Below are 22,535 nucleotides of genomic sequence, written 5' to 3'. Positions count from 1 at the left end.
GTTGTATGGCTTCGACGGAGTTTTGCGAACCAGTCCAGCTAGACGTTACTACGTCGGTCCAGCGAGGAGAGTCCACAGGTGTGAATCTGCGAGATGTCAGTCCAGCGAGGAGGTCTTGAATCCAGTTCAGTACGAGTAAGATGACGCCACGAGTAATTTCAGTAAACAAGAAATACTCTAGGTGAATTACAGTAAAACTATACTTGTATAAGTGAAAGAAATAATGCAATAGACTTCATTCATAAACTGTTAGGGTAGATAGGAAAGGTATTTGCAAGTGACCACTATACGATTGTCTGTTAATACAAGACTAATAATTAAAGCGGGTTAAGAGTAGCGGTTTCTTTTGTTAATGGGTCTAGTTTTCTATTTATCTACCTGGAATAAATTCCGAACGATAATTTATTATTGTGAACTCTGTCTTGTGTGTAATCTGTATTTATTATTTACTTATGACATTTATCACTATTTGATGTGTAATATTTTGATTGTTATTCTTTGTTGATTACGCCCAGTTTTTATGTCATACTTACTGTTTTAATTATGTACTATGTTATTAATTAATTATGTATTATGTTATATAAAATCTTAAGACTTTCAATGTTTGATATTAAAAATTGAAGCCTATTTATTAAGTGATTCTCAATAATAAAAAAATATTACAAAACACTGAAAATCTTGATTTGTAAACATATCACATTTGTTTGTCGCCTTGGCTTTCCTTTCGGTCATCCTTTCTTACATTTTTTCTTCATCCTCCTTTCGGCTTCCACCTCTGATGACAAGGTATCTGAGGCCTTGGCCATGATATCTTCTCCTTTTCAGATATCAGTGGTTCTGCGGCCGTTATCAGGTGATGCTGACCTAGATGAAGAGGTTAGCATGGTTTTCAACGAGTCCAGCCGGGTTGTTAGTTACCAGGCTAGTTAGGGGCCGCTTGGGCGTTCTCTTGTCTCCAAGATAGGCGCTCGATAATTTTGTTTTGTTTTTTCTGCTATTTTGTGATGTTGTTCATTTTATTTAGTTGGTAGGGCTATAGCTCAAATTTTAAATATTTAATTTCTACTCAGTTCTGTTTGAGTAGTTTATTTCTGGTTTTGTTTTGTGTTTATTGATGCTACGTTCTTACACCGATAGAAATGTCATTCGTGACATTTACATCGGTGGCATCCTGACGCAGGCCAAGCTGTTAATTGAGAGATATTATTTATTCTGTGGATTCCGAACATGATCTCTACCAAAACCCATCAGGGCTAGCACTGAGGGGTTTGCATGGCGACCGGAATCTTTCCCTTTGGGGGACAGGATGTTAACAAGTCCAAACTTGATGCACTCTCCTGTGATATATTTGGGGCAGCTTAAGTACTCGCCCTCTCTACCGGTACCCTCTGGGCCTTTGGAGGCTCCATAGCTGCATGTTGAACAGTCTGTATTTACAATGCTTTCTCAGTTGTAACTTGCACCTGCATCACACCAAGCTCAGACTTCTTCTGCACCCTTGCCACTCCTTCCTTCGCCTTATGACTGATCGAAAGAGTGATGTTTTTGGCTTTCTCAGATATCTCCTAATCATTATGTATAATGTCCATCTGTGGCTGCATCTTCTTTTTGTGGGTTTTAATGGTTCCTTTCGCTGAATAGATTCCATCTAAGTATCAATAATTTTCTCTAACATAGCAGCAAGACTTGAAGCAAGAGCAGAAAGCAACTATTCCACATTAACTCTGGATGAAGAAGGGGCAGCAACTGCTTCTGCATAGTCGTTGTCGGACGAGGTGTTTGACTGCTAACAATATTTCCCCTACAAGGTAACTTATTTTTTGCACTGTTTTAACTTCCTGAATCTTCGTTTCCAATTTGTACACCAGACAGTTTCTTGAATAGCAGTTGTGATACCCTTTGTAGTTTATACAAATAAGAGAATCTTTTCATGAATCAACTTCATCAGTTTCCATATCACACATGCAGATTTCTTGCCTTTCACATCTGATCTCAGTGTGTCTGAAATGTTGACACTTAAAACATCACAGGTTATGGTATGAATACGCACACATCTACACGATATATGCCAGCACGTACTTTCTCGGGCAGATTAGGTCTGTTGAACATTAACACATGTGATGCAGAAGGAAGGCCTCACCATTTCTAATCATTGCTAATCTGCAACATTGAATCACTCCTTGATTTGACATTTCCTCCATTATTTCTTCTTCACAAATTAAGATCTTCTTCTTTACAATTAAGATCACGAGAAATAAAAGCTCCTTTCGATGAGCTAAGCGTATTATGTTGTTGAACTCACACAGGAAACTCACCAATCTTCTTTAAAGATTAAACTTTTCGGCTTCGACTACCATTTACATTTTTGATGTACAAACTATTGAAAGTGTTGCAAATTTCCTTGACAGGACTATCAGCACAATTTGTAATCTCCTGAGTAATTAAGAATGGGCTGACTTTTTGGAAGTTTTCATTCTCTCTCGTAATCACTAGATGTCTTGATCTGGGCACATTGTTGTTAAAGAAAGCTTATCAACTCCTCAAATCTTTTGTAAGTCTGTATCTTTACTTCTTCTCCTCTTTGCCTCTTGTGGATTAGCTGTTTCTAAACAAGGGTGTTTATGTGTATCCCCTATCACATTGAGTTATTCAAGATTCTGCATGAAAGTTGATTCCTTCTTTAGCAAGGTTATCCACCATGGTACCCTTTCCCTCCAGGGCTACTTACCTTGGAGGACCAACCCAGTACTCTGGTGGAACCAGCACATGTTCTGGCAGAGAGCAGATGTGCAATCTCTTATAGCTGGTGATGTGGTGGCCAGGGTCAATATTATTGCAGGTGTAACAAAGAACCTTCGTCGTCAACATGCTCCCCATGATGGCAAGCATGTAGCTAGAGTTCCCATGTATACCTATGCATGGGAGTCCTGAAAGCTTCGGTGAGTAGATTCGGAACTCTAGCTACATGCTTGCCATCGTGGGGAGCATGTGGACGATGAAGGGTCTTCGTTACACCTGCAATAATATTGACCCTGGCCACCACATCACCAGCTATAAATTTAGTGTAAGTCCATTTCAAAATCATTTTCAAAGTACATGATCTGTAGGTGACCAAAAAAATACTATCCAAAATAGTCACCTGGAGATGGAAGACAGGTTAAAATCATCACATTTCCAAGGAAAATACTTGGAGCCCCTTCAGCCAGCTACATGTATTGTACTTATCTACGGCTGTTACCACTCTGGACATGAAATGTAGGTGGTATGTTCTGGACGTGGGATTATCTATCTCAGGACTTTATTATTACTTTTATATTTTATTTTTTTATGTGTCTTTAGGGTAATAAATTGTAAGAAATTTTTATGTTTCATAGCTTCTCAAAATCCTTGTCAAACTGCAAATGTGTGACAATATAATTATATACCAATTAAAGGAAATATTTAGTTATGAAAAGATTTATAAAAATAAAGACTATTAGACTAGTCCAAATTTAAGAATACTTAAAGGAAATAATTGAAGAAAATATGCTTAAATTGATGGATCAGTAGAAAATAGAAACAAAAGAATGATTGCATGGAAAGTTAGGTGACTGTTTGAAACCATAACATTTTGAAACATTCAATAGTTGAAATTCAGCAATACATACATAACCTTTGAACACTTATAATTTTATTAATATTTTAAAATTTGTTTTTTTAAGGTGAATTCAGGGTATAGGAGTCTTAATTTATCTGGAATCATATTTTTATTCTTAGGACTAAACACATGTTAGTACGAGCAAATTAAGGTCAATTTGTTGATCATAATAACACTTATCTTTTATAATTTAAGTTATAAAGCATAACACATAAGCTAGGTAAATAAAGTGAACTTCTCCTATAGAATTTATTAATAATGTTATAAAATCACACTTATTGGATTAAATGTAAGGGGTGGTAAAATAAATAAGGTAATGAAGGGTGGAGAAATCATTTGTGTAGGAAGGTACAAATCAATGCAATGTGAAAATGTATTGTATAACACTAACTACTACTACTACTACTACCACTACTACTCTAAAACAGATGAATTGTATTTTGTATATAATTAAATTATAAAACTGTTGATATTGAATTAGTAAGTCTTCCTTTTTATCAGATTGTATAAATATCTAATCTAATGTATACAATAGAGTTGTGTAGTTAGGCAGCCACAGAATGGAGTTCTTCAGTGGGGCCGGTGCAAACACTAACTGTTCTAATAACACTGTATGGGCTCCTCGAGTCAGTTATCGGTAAGATATGTGAAAATTATTCCTAAATAAAAAAGTAATGCTTTCAAATAATAACAAAAACAATACAGTGAATAAAACTTTGTTCAAATTTTATTTATATATACATTTTTTTTTTTGTAAATGAAAGAATATAGGAGTACAAGGATAAAAAAGGGTTGTTTTAATCTGATCTCTTCTATTGAAAATAGGATATGTACTTCATTTTATCCTTTGTGAGACTGGTATCATTTTATACATATCAAAAATAAATTCATTTTTAATAATCTATGTTTTATCATTAATGAAAGTAACTTAAAATAAAAAACTTAATGGCCAAAGGAGAATTTTTTTCTTTCTTAGTAGTGAAGATGCTGCAGTGTAAAGAAATTATCTGACAAATTTAAGTAATTGTTTTATAGAACAACTTATATTAAAAATAAAAATATTTGTAAACTAGATATCACATCCAGGTAAAACTTGAAATATTATTAATATTGATAATAAAAAGCATGTACAGTAAGCTTTTAAAAATGAACTTTTAGACCAACTACTTTACAATGATATTAAATCTAAAAGCTCTCATTTTACAGTTTAAATGTGTAATCAACACAAAAGCTTTTCTTAACTTTAATATTCAATTAAAAATGTGTGTTGTGTCAGCACAGAAGATTTTTGTAATTCTTGTCTTCTTATTTAGAAGAATAAAAAATTGAGGTAAAGTTGGATAAATATTTAAGTCATCAGCTCCTCAATACTGTCTTCTGGTGACAATTCTATTGCCGATTTTTTTTATTAACTTCAATAATCCTGGTCTGGTGAATCAAAGATGTAACATATGGTCTCAATTACATGAACAAGGGATACATTTGTCATTCAATAAGGTAGCACAAGATGTTTAGGAACTTCTGAAATATCATAAGAATTAATGAAATTATATAACTGAATAAAATCACTCATACTCACACTTCACTACTTATAAACAAGAGACCTGATTAAAAAAATTATTAGTTATAAAATTTGTTTACTTGATAACTAAATTTCCTTAAATTAAGGTTATTGAATACATAATGCTCGTTCTGTTACTTTGTTTATTGAACTTGTATTTTGCACTTGTTTAGTAATTTTTTAACTGATTTAAAATAAGTGCTTATGATTAATTTGTTATTAATTAATTATTATTATATTTACCAAACTGTTATTTAATGTATAGTCTGTCCACAAAACCAAATAGCACTAGAAAAGAGATGGAGATCTTATTTTCATACCGAGCCAACTGTGCAAAATAGGATTACCAAACAATACTGACTTGTTTAACCCCTTGCTATGATTGGATCAGTTAAGAAAGTCTAAGTTTTAAAGATTTCCCAGCCTCAGTGGTGAGTGGTAGCACCTCACCACTTCATTCTGGATGCTAAAAATGAAAAAAAAAAAGTTTTAGAGATCTAAACTCCTGCTTTAAATTTCTTTATAATTTCACTTACAAATCTAAAGGATTGTTTTTTATGTAAACCATCTGAGCCCATTTCCTTAAAATCTATATTGAAAACTGAATAGGGAGAAATTTGAAAGAAAGTTTCAGATTCTGAGAAGGTAACAGCATTTTCAAAAATTAACAAATCAAAAAGATTTAAAGAAGACAGTCTGCTTATTTACAGAACTGCATTTCAGACTAAGTAAGAGTTTCAGTTCAGTTTCCATGTTAGGCAAGTTAAAAAAGTGCTTAGAAAAATTAATTATTAAAAAAACTCTCTGAAATTTGGTTTTTCTTTTTTTAATTCTTAATTTGAACAGATAGCAACATAAACATAAGAATAGAATTGTAATTTCATTATTTGAATTAATGATCATGTATGGTAAAAAGTTTCTGCAATTTCTCTCTCTCTCTCTCTCTTTCTCTCTCAGTGTTGTTTAGTTTTGTAGACTGAATTTAAACTAAATATCTTTTAATACTATAAATTACTGTAAAAGCAGCCCAGTGTCTAATAAATTTATTGTTTGAATGGAGGGGTTGATAAAACAAACTTTATTAGTTTTTAAAAGATGTACTTTTATATTACTTAGTTTAAAAAAACACAAAATACTGCCTCAAAATATGATAATATCAAATAAAGGTTAATTTGAAAATTGGGAGACATATAGAACAGAAAAACATTCAAACAACAGCTAATTGATGTAGTAGGCTGCAATAAATATGCTGATTTTCAATTAGGATAATTTAAAATATCAAGATGATTATTATTTGTTGTCAGTTCAAACACAATGATTTGATAAGTTGTGTTTCGTTTGTCAGTATAATTTAACAATTGTGAAGTAATCCTGAAAAAGTACAGAAATGTTGGGAGAAATAAAAAAGTATGGAATAAACACAGGTACTCATTATTTACCTTTAGTAAGTTAATCCTCTGTTGCAGGAGCTCCTTAGATTTATTTATCTATTTTATTAACTTCTGGAATCCTTTTAGTACAAGTGAAATACTCCTGGACAAAATTACTAAATATTGAACATGCTATTAGGTAGGCACTGAAAATTAACCCAAGAGTCTCTTAGAAAAAAAGCTTCACAAATTTGAAATCAAATCATTTAATATTTGGATTTTTCAAGAGAAAATCCATAAATTTTACAAGCGTTATTGTGTTACCTATTGCTATGGAAAATTTATACGATTTTCTTTTACTGTAATATAGTTTTTCATGATTTAACAATTTATTATGTAATTTTTCTTTACTTTCAGGATGACTCAAAAGACACTAGTATGGAATGTTCCAGCAGAAGAACTGGTTCACATTCCAGAACATTGGTTCAATTACCCTGAGCCAGATCCAATGAATAATTATATACTTGGAATCATCTATGTATTTTTTATGTTCTTTGCACTTATTGGAAATGGTCTTGTCATATGGATATTTAGTGCGTAAGTAGATTTATTTCCTTTGGGCATGGATATGATTGATCAATATTTTTAGCAAAGATTATGGCTGAAATATACTCGTATTTATTCTGTTGTGTATGTTTTTATTTCATTAGTAAACTAGTTATTAGTTTGTGCTTCTCTTAGCAAAAGTAACTGACCAACCCAAGAATTTTGGTTAAGAACTATTCTGCATTGTTATCTAGGTATTGTGTAACAGTTAATACTAGCTTTGTGTAGATAAAATCAAAAATCAACAGATGATTTTACATACATAAAATAAAATTTATTTTGATTTTGCTAAAAAAAAAAAAAAAAAAAAAAAAAACAGATTGAAATCTGAAGACATAAAATATACTGGATGAAAATGTTAATCGGTCATTTGTTGGTTTATAGTCAATTTTCTTTGATTTAATATGCATTATTTTTTCAACATAAGATTCTAACATAAGAAGATGGTTGGTTTGGAACCTCATTACTCAGGAAGATGTGATTCAAAATTATGAATTGGATATAAAAATCCATTTAGTTATAGACTTTTAAACAAGAAAAAACAAATCTGTAGCTTAAGGTATTAAAAGTGTACACTTCTACTAGATAAAATTCGGTAAAACAATAAACTGCATTTATCAGCCTCATACTTATAATAAATTGCTTCAGTAATGCTTGAAACTTTTCAAGGAGAAAAATCACAATAAAAAGGATGTAAGTTAAGGATAAGATGTCTATTAATGAAGGAATATTTGTTAAGTAACAATTCCGAAAGTTTCCAGCTATAATAATGCTTGTAAATAATACATGAATAAATAATGTTTGGTACATTTACAATTATGGCAATTTCATGCTAGTTAGCAGTTAGTGATGACCACAGCAGTAAATATAACTTAAAGCATAATTTAAGAAGAAAATCATTAAGGAGAGAATTCTCTTTGCACTCTATACTTAATGTAGATTTATGATAAACATTAATAAAAATTGAAGCAAAATCATGTAAATAAAAATTATTTATAATTTTTTTCTTATAGATCAGAATGATGAAATGTAAAAATTGTTTACACTTTTATAAAATAAATTAAAAATGATCTTTCAGGGTGAAAATATGCTTCTAGATCTTTTTAAAACTGATGCAATTTCTTCATGATATTACAAATTTTAATAATGCTAATGACCCTGGTTTTGAAGTTATTTGAAAAGCTGTTTAGTACAACAAAGTCAAATAACATATTAATCCATATTGTTTCCTCACTAGTGTTTTAATAATGTTATATTGTTCAAGGATGTAAAATTAATGACCTTTATGTATTATATATAAAATTTGCATTTTAGTATTATTATATGTCCATTTTCTATAAGGCAGTTTGTATCCATTTTCTTTAGTTGATGCTAATATCTAATGATAGTATGTATTTTTTGTATCTGTAGTTGAATGTCCTACCAATTTTCCCAATTACTTCAGCCACTAACTGAGCTAATAGCCCGCGATTTAATTAATACATACTTGACTTTGCTTATTGGTTGGTATATATGCTGTGTTTATTTTGTTCAGCATCACATTTTGGTCATAGTTTTGAAAGTACAAAATAATTTTTAAATGTTAATAATTTTGAATGTATGCTTGCTGATGTAAATTAGTTTTTTATATTTCTTTTAACTATTTATATTTTGTTTATTTTTTGCTAGGTATATATGTAACATGTATATTAGTTGTACAGCTGTTAAAGTGTTTAGGTGTCTTATTGTGTAGAGTTCTTCAAAATAATTTTTTGATAAAAGTGTGTTTATTTGATTTAATGTACCTATAAAAGCTGCTTTTTTTGTTGCAGAGTGATAGATTTTTGTTCAATTGGTAAATAAAATAGTTTTGGTACAGTTTTCTCTATGTTTTAAAGATGTCATTGTTGTTTACTTTGTACATGAGATCTACAAAATTGACTGCTTTGTTGTGTTCATATTCTGTAATAAATTTGTGAGTTGGGAATGGTGTGAAAATGATGTTATATGTTGTGTCTGTACATCAGTTTATTAGTTAGTAGTGCCAGTACAGTATTCTCTCCACATGTTTTTAATTTTATAGTATACATGTATTTCCAAAGTATTGCAAACTTTATGGATCTTCTGCACGTATACTAATATAGTTTTAGAAGATTGTTATTTATTATGAAATTTATTTTATAAACATTATGTTTTCCTGTAAAAAGAGTTGCTTCTAGTAACAGGATATAGTAATTTACTATGATGGAAATTTTCCCTTACTGCAGAAATCACTTAACATTATTCAAAGATAATTGTTTAAAATTTTAATTACATATTAATTTCTATTTGTATTTCCTTTTTTTAACAGAGCTAAGTCACTAAGAACACCATCGAATATGTTTGTTGTGAATTTAGCTATCTGTGATTTTATGATGATGTCGAAAACACCAATTTTCGTTTATAATTCTTTCCATCAAGGATATGCTCTTGGACACTCAGCCTGTCAACTGTTTGCTACAATTGGTTCATTTTCTGGGATCGGTGCAAGTGCTACAAATGCTGCTATTGCATATGATCGTTACAGGTAATTTTTAAATATAGGTGGCATTAATACAATTTTGTAGGCATACATATATTTTTTTTATGTATAGTATTTTATTTGAATATGAATAATATAAATACATTTTATCCCAAATTTGAATCATTTGGAACATAGGATAAGTTCTGTTTGAAAAAGAATAGATTATATTAATCATCCCTCTCCCTACCACATTTTCCCTTTTCACATAATTATTTTTTACATATATTGAATATAATGAAATATTTTAATTTAAAATGTATTTAATGACAAAATTTGATCTGTTACAACACAAAGTCAACTTTAAAGAATATAGATTCTAACCTTTTGTTTTTATAAGTTTTTTTTCTTAAATACAGTGTTTATTTAAATATGAGAAGAAAATATTATGAAATGTTTAAATTTTGAAAATTCTAAGATAAAAATATGTTATTTTTCTAGTTTTTTGTGGGAGATTTCAGAATTTTCAAATATTTTAATTATTTGGGTAAATTATAATTTCTCAGTAAAGTATAACTTTCTATTATATAAGGTATGTTGTTATTGTATGAACAAGAACAATCTATTTTCATGACATGATTTCTAAGTATCCTTTTACTGTAAGCAGGGGATCTGGCTTTATTTATATAGACATATATTTTAGTGTTATCTTTTATTGCTTACATGATAAAATAATGACTAGTAACTTTTTTTTGTTCTATCTTTTATTAAGTCCATTCTTTAAAACTTGGTTAACTATGACAAAACTATTCTATAGATGTACAACAGGACCCATTTTCCCAAATTTTTGATAATTGTAACTTTTAATTAGTATTTTTAACTTGGCCTTATTGTTTTTCATTTTTTATATTTTTAACTACAAAAAAAAATTAAAAATACATATTTTTTATTTTATAAGGCACATTAACCTGAAATGAATTATGAAAAATTTTAATAAGAAATCTGCATTATTTTTCATATCATGCAAATTTCAATATTCAAGAAATAGGGATTTCAGATTATTGTTTGGAACCAATAAATATGAATCGTGCAGGTTGATCTGATTTACAGTATCTGTCAAAAGTTTAGGGACACCATGAAAAGAACATAAAATTTGAGTTTTCTCTAAGTACTTTTATTTAAAAGCTTTACAAAAAATAAAAAAGAACTGTCTTACAGTTAATAATCAATGTGCCTTCTTTTGATGTGATCTGGCATTGAGTCAATCAGCCTTCTGCATTCGTTCACAGTGATGTCTCACCACAATGCAGCAATATTCTGCTTCAAATCTTCCTTTGATTTGGGCTTAGTCTTGGCCAACTTGAGTGCCATAGAGTTCTATAGGTTCTGTATGGGATTAACATTCATTTAACATGCTGGCCATGGTAGCAGTTCAGTATCCTTGTTTTTAAACCATTTTGCCATAAAGCGACTCCAGTGATAGAAAGCATTGTCTTTCTGGAAAAAATAATTATTTCCTATTAGCCTAGTCACTGAAGTAACCATGATATCTTCAATGTTTTCACAAATCCGTGTCTGTTGACTGATTCATCAGTAATGTACAGTTCTCCAGGACTTTCATAGGTTACGCACCCCCTAAATGATTCTGCTTCACCTCCAGCATGAATGGCAGGTGCAATGCAGGATGGCAGAAACTTTTCTGTTTGAGTACGCCTAACTTTCACTTGCCGTCTTAGATACAGTTCAAATCTGCTTTCATCTGAAAAAAAATACATCTTTGCCAGGCTTCTTTCATCCAGTTATGCCTTTCATAACACCTCACTCACTTTTTCTTGGCTTCTTCATTAAGCATAAGCTTATGCAAGGCTACTCAAGACATCAACCCAACAACTCAGATGATGGCTTAGGGTTTCAGCACTGATGTTAATGTCCAAACTATCCTTAACTTTCATTAAAAGATCAGATAAACTAGCTCTATGATCTTGTTTATGATTTTATGATTAGTTCTTGTTGAGGTTAGTCCAGGCCTACTCTTACAGGAAGGATCAAGGCGCTTACAGAAGCATCTTTAAGGATGCAGGAGCAGTTGTTTTAAGTTTTTTACCTTCTGTTCCACACAGGTTTTCAACACTCCAAGTTTTTCTGCAATCTGCCTCTAGCATTAGTGTGTGATAGGCCTAATGCCCCCTTGTGAGCGCTAGAGGCCTCCAGAGGGGGTGGTAGAAGGCTCACAGAAAATTGGGGGCATTCAGGCAGTTCTGATGGTTGCAGATGACTGATTAAAAAATAAGGCAAAAATTATGTTTTCTGATATTTCAAAATAAAATGTAAGTTTCAACTCAGATATAGAATATGTCATGCTAAAGCGTGGAATATGCTGGTATATCCTGGCATAAAAGAGTTCATCTTAAAAACAGCAATTGCAATTATTATTTTTAACAGATGGTAAGTTTAAAAATTTCGGGGTGCTAGAAAATTTTTGATTCTCAATGTGGTGGTGGGCAAAAAAGTTTAAGAATCAGTGGTCTACAGTCATTCTTCTAAATATTCATAATCTGCCATTTCACATCGCTATTCATTGACTTGCAGCCCATTTTTAGATTTTTAAGCAAAGAAATTAACCTAAAACATACTTATATTAAGATTGACATCAGACAATGAAAGGTGATGGGAATCACCTGTTTAGTCTGTGCTACCAACTTCCCAGATCCTGATTAAATTGATGTGGCTGTCTGACATTAGTATGGCACCAATTGAGAACTCAATAGTTAGAAAAACAACATATTTTTTTGCAAAAAGGTGCATTCAGGGCCGTGACCAAGATCTCACATGTGTTAAATAAAAAAGGAGACTGGTTTAAGGTACCTTTTCTGGAAGCCTGTACACATACAAAAATTCATTAGTCTGGGTGTACCCGTTCTAGAGCAATAAGATTGATAAGATAATATTGATATAGACTTTTACCGCTTATTTTTAGTAGTGACTTGTCCATATTGCACCAACTACTACAGTTTGATGTAAGAAGGACTTTAATCTCTTATTTTTTATTCTTTTAAAAATTACTTGTGTATTTTGTGGTGCTGCTCTAATTAAGGTTTTGTCTTTGTGGTTATTCCTTGATCTGTCTAGGCAACTGCTGGAACAATTCCCTTTTTCCATGGAGGAAAGCACACATACCTATTTCCAGTGTGTTGTCATATACCAATCAAAATAAAATAATTGTTTATTTATAATTATTAATTATGTTTATAATCCTGATTTAAAATTTATAAATATCAAGCTATAAACAAAGACATTTAATTATGTTTAAACGTTTTAACTTTTAAAACACATTTTTTATTTTAGAAATATTTATTTATTATGACTAAACTAAGTTTTTATGTAAAGTATTAACATTTTCTTACTTTTTAATTTTTTTTATTTAGGGTAATAGCTAAACCTTTAGATGGTAGAATGTCACGAGGGAAAGCTTTATTTATTTTATTGCTAATATGGGTATACACTACACCGTGGTCTCTAATGCCTTTATTTGAAACATGGAATCGTTTTGTACCTGGTAAGCATATGTAATTCTGAAAATGATTTTATTTTAATTAACATTTATTTTATTTTACCAATTTTTAGGGATAATAACTTTCCATTTAAATAGTTAAGAAGAGAACCTTGTATAATCTTGTGATCACTAAAAATGAAAGATTATTAAATTAAAAATACAATAACTTTGTATGATCTGGAACCAGGCCTGAGTCTGAATAGAAAGATTGTACCAAGTGTCCTGTTTGGGAATTTATGTATCAACTCATATAGTAATTCTTTTAGACTGATTTGAATTTTTTTTGAAAGGAATGTTTTTTTGTAAAAATTCTATATTGCACCTGAAATATAGCGAACAAATATTTCTAAAGAGGCAGGTGAAGTGTGAATGGCAAAATATAGACAAAATGTTAATTTACTGCAAGTCAATAAACATTAACACTTTTTATCAAATCGTACAACTGTTTCTGGAAAATTCAAATTTGAAATTGAATTCAAATTTTCAAATTTGAAAAGTGAAAATAAATTGTTGTCTTACATATACCATACATTCAACTGAAATTAATTTATCAAACATTAACCTTTTTTCAAGCATCTCTTAATTCAATTGAATTTTGGTGATGATTTATTTTAATTCAAATACAAAAAATTGTCAACCATAAAGAATATAATTTAGATTTTAGATTACATGTGGATTAATTATACTGATATCACATTAGTTCTCAGTGATTTTTTAAGGATTTGTAAGAACCTAATTTTATACACTAAACATTTTACTCCTGACAATTTTGACAATTATTTCTCCAATTACTCCAATTATGACAATTACTCCTGACAATTATACTGATTTTTTATTTTTATGATCAAATTTTCTTCTGTTAAAGACTGTTTAATACTCAGAAACCTACATTCCAACATAATAATAGAACTTCCACTTAATAATAGAACTTTTAATGATTCTACTTCAAAATTTAAAGAATGGTTTTTCATATTTCCTTTAAAGTACTGTATTGTTGTTGGGGTTTTTCTTTTATTAGACAGTCCTTGAGAATCTTCAGTTTATAGTCTTTGTTAAAAAACTAGATGTAATTGATAATAACATTGTGTTTTGGGTGGATGTTAAGATGATATTAATCCTGCTTTTTGATAAGTATTCAAAGATTCGAGGTGGCACTCTATTTCTGACCTCTCCTATTCAGGCATTTTATTCAAATCAACGGATATTTATTATTTAATTTACTTAGTAACTGGTTTTTTTTTTTTAATTGGCTCTTTTCTTAGTAATAAGGAACACTGTAATAAATGATCCATTCCATTACAAGGTTTTCAACAGTTGGCAATAGGATTCTATTTAATGTCATATCCAGGAAATACTTTAGATTAATGACTGGTATTAGTAACTTGACTAGTAACTTTGAAATAATAATTATAATTCAATTTGGATTTGGAAGTGACAATACTATCACATTATATATAATACTATCATATATTCAGTTAATAAATTACAGCATTATATCTTTTTATTTTAATTTAAAAACTTTTCTAGTAACAGAACATATGAACTTTATTTACGTATGGGTGCATCGTGGCTCTCCATGTGCAGAGGAATCACAGACAATAAAGATGTCTACATATTGATAATATATTACTAAATAATTACTGAAATGATATATAATCATTAATTAGACTACTTTTAAAAATGAAATTCTTATCTCAAATATAATTTTTGTTTCAGAGGGATATTTAACAAGTTGCTCATTTGATTATTTAACAAGGAATGAAAGTACACAGTACTGGGTAGCAGTAATGTTTGTCATATGCTACTGTATACCGATGACATTAATAATTTATTTCTATTCTCAGATTGTTAGTCATGTTATAAACCATGAGAAAGCTCTCAAACAGCAGGTTGGTTATTTTCATTGTATGTTAATGAATAATAAAAATTCTGTAGAATACCTTCATATATGATTTCCAGATTCACTGTACATACAATTATAGAAAACGAAAAAGATTATCTTATTAAAAATTCTTTAGATAAGTAAACCAAAAAACTAAATAAATATGCTTATAAACTAGAATTCTTGGAGACTTCAACCAAGATAGTTAATAATTTATTTCTGATCGTACTTTTAGAGTAATCCAACAACTTTTATTCATTATGAATAATAAAATATAAAGTATTAACTTTAACAAAATTTTTCTTTGCCAATTGAAGTTTACTATTTCCTATAAATTATAAAATATTTACTATGATTGTCATTGATGTTGATGATATAAACTGAAGAATAACATTCTCAATGACTACACAAATAAATACAACAGTTTTAAACAAAATCAATGTCATTTTATTAATTGGTGGCCTTAGCAAAATACAAGAAATTTCATGTAAAAATATGTGATATATGTGGATGGTCTAAATAAAATGTACTGAATTTCAGTTGATTAATCTTAAAAATATTAGCTAAAATATTGTAATAATTCAAAGTTTTAATTATGGATTTTATTTAATTTTAATTTCATATTTTTGTGATATCACAACCATAATTGAAAGTAGAAAAATTGTATTCGTATAGAGAGATTGTTTTACTAAAATAATAATTTGATCTACTGAGTAGAAACACTATATATGATCTATTGTTTCACAAATAAAAGGTGTAAATTATTTGTTTGTTTACATTATCCTACAAGTTTTGTAATAGTCATGATTACATAAAATACATAAGAATAAAACATTCAATCAACATTGCTTTTTATTAAGAGTAATGATGCTCACTGTTAAGCCAATTCCTGTGATGAAAAAATGAAGATGAAGGTATTACTAGCGTAGATAAATCGCAGTTGCATTTCATTGGTACTTGACATGCTAATATGTGAAACTGTATTCAGTTAAGTGAAGAAGCAACAGAAAACCATTTTATAAATCATTTTCTCTTGATTTCTATCATTAAATTACTCATTAATACATTACTTATTTCAAATAGATGAATATTCTGTTCCTCTTTTGACAACTTCCTAAATTTTTAAATCACCATATCCTAATATTTCCATAATTCTGTCATTATTAACTAATGTTGGCTGCATGAGGCATTATAAATGTATAAAAAATGTACAGATTGTATAACTACCTTTAAATTACAATCAGTTAGGTCTACAGTAGCGTGAAAATTAATCTGACCACTGATGTTATTTAATAAAACCTAATTTTATTTATAAAAAAAAATCATATCTGTACAATTTGTGAATATCTAGTGATTAATATGTCCTCCTTTATTCTTAATCACTTCATGTACACGATTTGGTATTGATTCAAGTATACTATACATTTTTTTGATTTCTTCATCATGAAACCATACCAATATTTTTGTTTTAATGAGGTCGGCTTTGCGGTACAGTTTATTTTCAAGAGTCGTTTTTTGACTATTACCCAAAGATTTTCAACTGGGTTTAAGTCTGGGGAGTTGCCTGGCCACAGGAACACTTTAATGTTTCGTTCTTCAAAAGATCTTTCCACTTTTTTGGCAGTATGGCATGGCACCAAATCTTAATGGAACACTCTGTTGCCTTGTGGGAATTTGTTTTGAAGTTGTATCTCAACCCTTTCTGATATATCCATCGCTTTTCAAACTGGAAGTAATGAACAAGGGTCTTCAAATGAGAAACAACCCCAAAAAATTTTTTCTGTGGATGTTTAAGTGGTTGTTGGATAAGAGCCGGTGATGTATTTTCATCTGATGCTTTTCTAATGTATGGAATCCTTTGCCCCTGAACATAAAAATGTACTCATCAAAAAACACAACATTTTTCCAGTCATCTTTGGTCCAGTTAGCACCTGCTTTAATAACATTCATTATCCCTAGTCCAACACTTACTCAGAAGCTATTTGTCGTTGTCATACAATGGAGTTATGTCCATTATTCAAGACACATAGAACAAAAGATTGGAAAATATGATTTTCTAATGAAAAATGAAATAAACTTTCTCAAAACACTATTTATATTAATTTATATTATGAAAACTGCTAAATAACCAAATAATATTAATTTCACATTACACAGACAACTTAATGAATGGGTGTGGTCAAGCAGTATAGCTACAACATAGAAATAAACAAAACATTCCTGTGTTTGGATTAATTTGCACACTACTGTACTACATTCAAGTCATAACTGCTGAAATTTAATTGATAAGATTTAAACTTATTAACAAACTGATTGTCAATAGGTTTTTTGGAAATGAAGTGCTTTTTTCTGATTAAATGATTTATTCTCTTCTTTGACCATTACGGCTATAGATGCTTTTAATCTATTTAGATGCAATTCTCATAGCTAATGAATAATTTTGAGAATTGCAACCTACAGCTGAGTAATAATAAATTACAATAAAACCTGCTACCTTTTTATGTGCTGCAAATTACTTGAATAGAATTTTTTTCAAACTTAGGTTTCTGGGAATGACTAAAATCCATATTTGTTATTACAATTTTAAAAATATATCATGTAACATAAAAATGAGCACATTGTTGAAAGTATGTTATGAATGTGCAAGCTTTAAAATGTATTAAGTTACAGTAAGAAAAAGAAGTAATAGATTTTATTTTATATATATATATATATATATATATATATATATATATTTCTTTCTCAGTTAATATTACTGGTAAGACAGCTGGAAGCTTTGCTAAAAGATAATCAATAAAAATACTATTACCTAAAATTTTGAGACATTATATTTCAAATTTTTTTATATATTTCCAGGCAAAGAAAATGAATGTTGATTCGCTGCGAAGTAATCAACAGCAACAAAATCAATCAGCAGAAGTGAGAATTGCTAAAGCAGCAATAACAATATGTTTCTTATATGTTGCATCTTGGACACCTTATGCAATTGTTTCTCTGATTGGAGCATTTGGAAATCAGTAAGATATTTAATTATCTGTCCTGAAATATCATAGATTTTATTTATTATAATTAATTTCTTTTTACTTTTCTATGTTTTCATTAAGTGTACATAATTTAGTTTAAATAAAATAGTAGATGAATATCATACCAGATACTGATCATTTTAGCTTTGAGAATGAAGGACTTACAAGAGTTTTTTAACTTAGTCATATTTTCTGGGTTGACTTGTTTTATTTTGGTTTGTGATTCGTTGTTTTTCACGCTTTAAAATAGAATAGAAATAACTCCCAAAGCCATAGCCACAAATTTCTTAAAATATGTTTCTCCTTTTTTTAATTTTATAATCAAAGTTGCTTTCCCTGAATAATGATGTACAGCCAGATCCTGGTTGTGAACAGAGTGAAGGTGTCACTTGTTGGAGTAAATTCACCTGTTTTTCAGTTGGCTTGGCATGCTTATATGAAACAGTATGTTAAAGCAGTAAAAAACATTTCAACCTCACCTTGTTTAGTAAAGCCCTGCTTGTCATTCCTAAGAACACTTGTGTCTTTCTGAGAGTGATTTTATCTCATCAGGTCATCTACAATGAATCACGGTCAGGCATGACATTTTCACACACACTACAAATCATTCATCTCATCCTCTGAGACAATAATACTTAACTGGGTACGCGAAGGTAAAAAAAAAAACACAAAAAAAGTCATCTGCAACCACTACAGTTATAGCACCTAATGTTAAATTAAAATTTTTTCATGCTAATTTTGGCTTGACTCATTCTAATTACAATTTTAATGTTCTGTAAGTATTTAATATTAAGTGTTAAATTTTTATGATAGAATTAGCTAGATAACAAGTCTGCTCTTATTTTCTTATTAGTTAGTGCCTGTTTTGCGTGTTGGGCTTGCCCTCGCTTGGTTAGGATTGTAGATCAGTTCAATCGGATGGCCCCATTTGGGACCTGTTAAGCTCATCGATGGTAGCATCTGCGTTAGGCAACCCACTGTGTTGGTCCAGTGGTGAATGCATCTTCGCACAAATCAGCTGATTTCGAAGTCGAGAGTTCTAAGGTTCAAATCCTAGTAAAGGCAGTTACTTTTATACAGATTTGAATACTAGATTGGGGATACCGGTGTTCTTTGGTGGTTGGGTTTCAATTAACCAGACATCTCAGAAACAGTTGACCTGAGATTGCACAAGACTACACTTTATTTACACTCATACATATCATCCTTATTCATCCTCTGAAGTAATCCTGATGGTGGTTCCAGAGGCTAAACAAAAAAAGAAAAGAGAATCTGTGTTAGGTGCGTTACACCAATGTGAATGCCATTTGTGGCATTCACATCTGTGGCATCTTGACAGCGGCCGGCCAGACTGGGATATCTTGAGGCCTTTGAAGATGACCTCCGCTAAAAGCCCCTTAGGGCTAGGTACAGAGGGGGTGGCATGGTGGTCAGACCCATCACATGGTGGGTGTCTTCCCTTTGGGGTCAAGATGTTCTATCTCAGAGCTCCTTGTTTGCTAGGTTGGGATTAGTGTGAAAACAATCACATGCGTATTTAACAAATTACTGTTTGGACGATACTTCCTGGTATGTTGGAAAAAGGGTATTGTTAAATTCTTGCTTAAAGGACGTGACAAAGATCTTGTTATTTCATCATATAGGCCCTTGATCTTGCTGCCAGTTATTGGTAAGGCCTTCGGAAAGGATCTGTACCTGCATATCTGGCTGTTCTCACAAAGCTTATTGATGGAAAATCAGTATTAGCTTCGTCCCAGCAAGGTTACCAGGGATGCCATACTCTGTGTGATGAGTGTAAGAGCTAGCAAGTAGGAATATGTCCTGGGAATTTTCCTGGACATCTCCGGTGCACTTAATAACCTGTGGTGGCCTTCTGTTTTTATCAATTACAAAAGAGACAATGCATTGATAGTAAACTGCAAGTAATGCAAAGTTACTTCAGGCATCAGGATGTGCTGCTCCATGATGGTAGAAGATGTTACCAAAGGGTTGTCCTCAGTGCAGCATGTTGGGTCCATTGTGAGTGGTGGAGTTTAATCCCTTCTGCGGCTGAGAACGCCTGGCAGGTGTCTCATCATGGCTTATGCTGACAGGCCTCTGCCGGTCGAAGGAAGCTCATGGAGGGAGTTGAGTTTCAAGCCACTCAGACATCCAGGATACTTGAGTTGTGGGGCCATCAACATAAGATAATGTTCAGCCTGGAGAAGACCACAATGATGCTTCTTAAAGGCCGTTTGGCAGTGAGGTGTCAGGTTTGTGTTTCAATGTCAGGCCTTCATATTAAATATGTTCAAGTTCAAACCTCGGGATGTTTCTTGATAAGAAATTGCAGTTCAAGAAGCACCTTAATTATGTCGCGGAGATGGCCTGTCGTGCCTTTTTTGATATTTGACGAATGGTCAATCCTGATTGATATTGTATCCTGTACAAGGGCACATGCAAGGCAATTATGCTGTATGCAGCACCTGTTTGAGGAATAGGCTAAAATTTAAAAGCTATCGGGATATATTATTAAAAGCTCAATCCTTATAGTATTAACGGTACCGTACTATTTTATAGGAGGCAATGTTGGTGGTTGCAGGCGTGAAACTGATAGATTCAATTGCATCAGAAAAGCCAGAAAAGCAGCAGCATTATATTGCTAAGAAGTCAGGTGAATTGACTTCAGAAAAAATTCGCGAGATAGAACAGGATGTCAATGCTTTGTGGCAGACCAGATGGGATGAGGCAGAGGGTGAGCGTTGTACGTATGATTTCTCAGATGTTGTTGGTTTGTGGGAGGCTCCTTGGGTTCACCCTAACAAGTATGTGACGCAATTTCTTTCTGGTCATGGTGTCTTCTGGGTCGATATTACAGCTCCATGAGAATTGGAAAAACTGGGCCGAATGGATAATTGTTGAAAATTTCATCAGATACCTGGCCAGAGAATGGATTGCTGAGGAAATTTAGGATTCCGCCTGGTCTTTCCTATGTTTTGGTTTTATATTATAAGTTCTTGTATTATAAGGTTTGATATTTTTGTAGTGTTTTGTTTATTTAGTTTATTTTTATTTCTTGTTATGGTTATGTTGAACTCAACTTCTAACCTATCGAGTAGGTAGTTGTGCTTTTAATTTCAGTTCCTTCATATCATTCATTCTCGTTAAAGACTCAATATAGATATCTTTTGTTTTAAAGAGTTCATTAACTAGTAGTACAGCTATGGGAATATCACATGTGGTATTCTTTTAAATATTCAAAATTTTTCTGTAGATCAGGAGACTAGACAAGATATCTGAAATGATTATTACTTCTTTATTTAATTTCAGTTAATCTAAAATAAATACTTTAATCCAATTATTTTTTTGTTTCAGGGATTTATTAACACCCGGTGTTACGATGATTCCAGCATGTGCATGTAAATTTGTTGCATGTCTAGATCCTTATGTGTATGCCATAAGTCATCCTCGTTATAGGTTGGTGTTTATAGTGTTTGTTTATTATGAAGTTAATTAATATCTAATTAAATTTCAATTTTAAATGACAATTAAAATTTAAAACTGTTGAAATTTAATAAATGATTTGTTATCATTTATTAAATGTTTATTCAGCTTATTTGATTTAAATCGCAAATTTCTTGCTAAAATTAGATTAGTACAATGAAGTAAAAATATAAAAAACAAATTTTTGTAACCATTGTTTCTCAGTTATTAGGTATATGGGATAAAGATTTGGACCAAGTCTGGACCCATTCTTCTGTTTAAATGTACCTAGTGGAATTCTCAGCAATGCTGTTATGTAATTTAGTGATTTAAATCATGAGATATTCCACAAAATGATTAATTTTTCACTAGTAAAAAACTTTTACAAAGAAAAATATATATTTAAATTATTATTTTGTATTAAATTATATTTAAATATATAAATTTCTATTTCATATTACAACAGAAGCTTCAAGTTTATGTAGTGTATTAATCATTAAAAAGAAATTATCATAACTAAATAAAAATAAGTTTTTATTTTCAGGGTTGAATTGTCAAAACGACTACCATGGTTGGCAATAAAGGAGGCCCCACCTGTTTCAGACACTACATCAACTGTCACAGAAACTGCTGCTACTACACCAGCAACTCCATCTCAATAAAAAAAAATGACTTCAGAGTTTAGCTGAATTAATGGTAGGCAGTTGCTGATTTAAGCATTTTTTTAACATGGGAATAGATTATTTAAACTGTTTAAAATAGTAGTTAAAATATTTTAATCTCTGATTTGAAAATGATTTCTTTATGATTTTCCTAATAGCCGTCGTTACATAAACCTACATTAGTAATTAAATCTAAATTATTTCAATCTTAGATATATAGTTAATGAACTAGTTTTGAGTAGATAATGTTTTCTGCTTGTTTTTAGTATCTACATCACTAAAATATTAAAGCTTTTCTCT

At 30.8% G+C, this 22,535-nt stretch overlaps 1 protein-coding gene across 1 annotated transcript; it reads left to right on the top strand.

Moving 5' to 3' along the window:
• Window positions 1–4,151: 4,151 nt before the first annotated feature.
• Window positions 4,152–22,535, top strand: Rh3 (Rhodopsin 3). Its single transcript, XM_075369304.1, has 8 exons — window positions 4,152–4,274; window positions 6,986–7,165; window positions 9,504–9,719; window positions 13,079–13,209; window positions 14,923–15,095; window positions 17,945–18,105; window positions 21,466–21,567; window positions 22,118–22,535. Exons 1-8 carry the CDS (start codon window positions 4,198–4,200, stop codon window positions 22,233–22,235), a joined length of 1,158 nt encoding a protein of 385 aa, XP_075225419.1. The 5' UTR covers window positions 4,152–4,197; the 3' UTR covers window positions 22,236–22,535.

This window comes from Lycorma delicatula, chromosome 6, assembly GCF_047948215.1.
Source record: "Lycorma delicatula isolate Av1 chromosome 6, ASM4794821v1, whole genome shotgun sequence".
NCBI classification, from domain to species: domain Eukaryota; kingdom Metazoa; phylum Arthropoda; class Insecta; order Hemiptera; family Fulgoridae; genus Lycorma; species Lycorma delicatula.
This window is presented reverse-complemented; position numbering and strand designations above follow the sequence as displayed.

What these genes read in the sequence shown, in the direction of transcription:
- Rh3 (XM_075369304.1), top strand. Translation starts at nt 4,198, where the DNA reads ATGGAGTTCTTCAGTGGGGCCGGTGCAAACACTAACTGTTCTAATAAC. An exon ending in GTCATATGGATATTTAGTGC is followed by an intron (nt 7,166 to 9,503) that starts GTAAGTAGATTT and finishes TTTTTTTAACAG; the next exon opens with AGCTAAGTCACTAAGAACAC. An exon ending in ATAAGTCATCCTCGTTATAG is followed by an intron (nt 21,568 to 22,117) that starts GTTGGTGTTTAT and finishes TTTTATTTTCAG; the next exon opens with GGTTGAATTGTCAAAACGAC.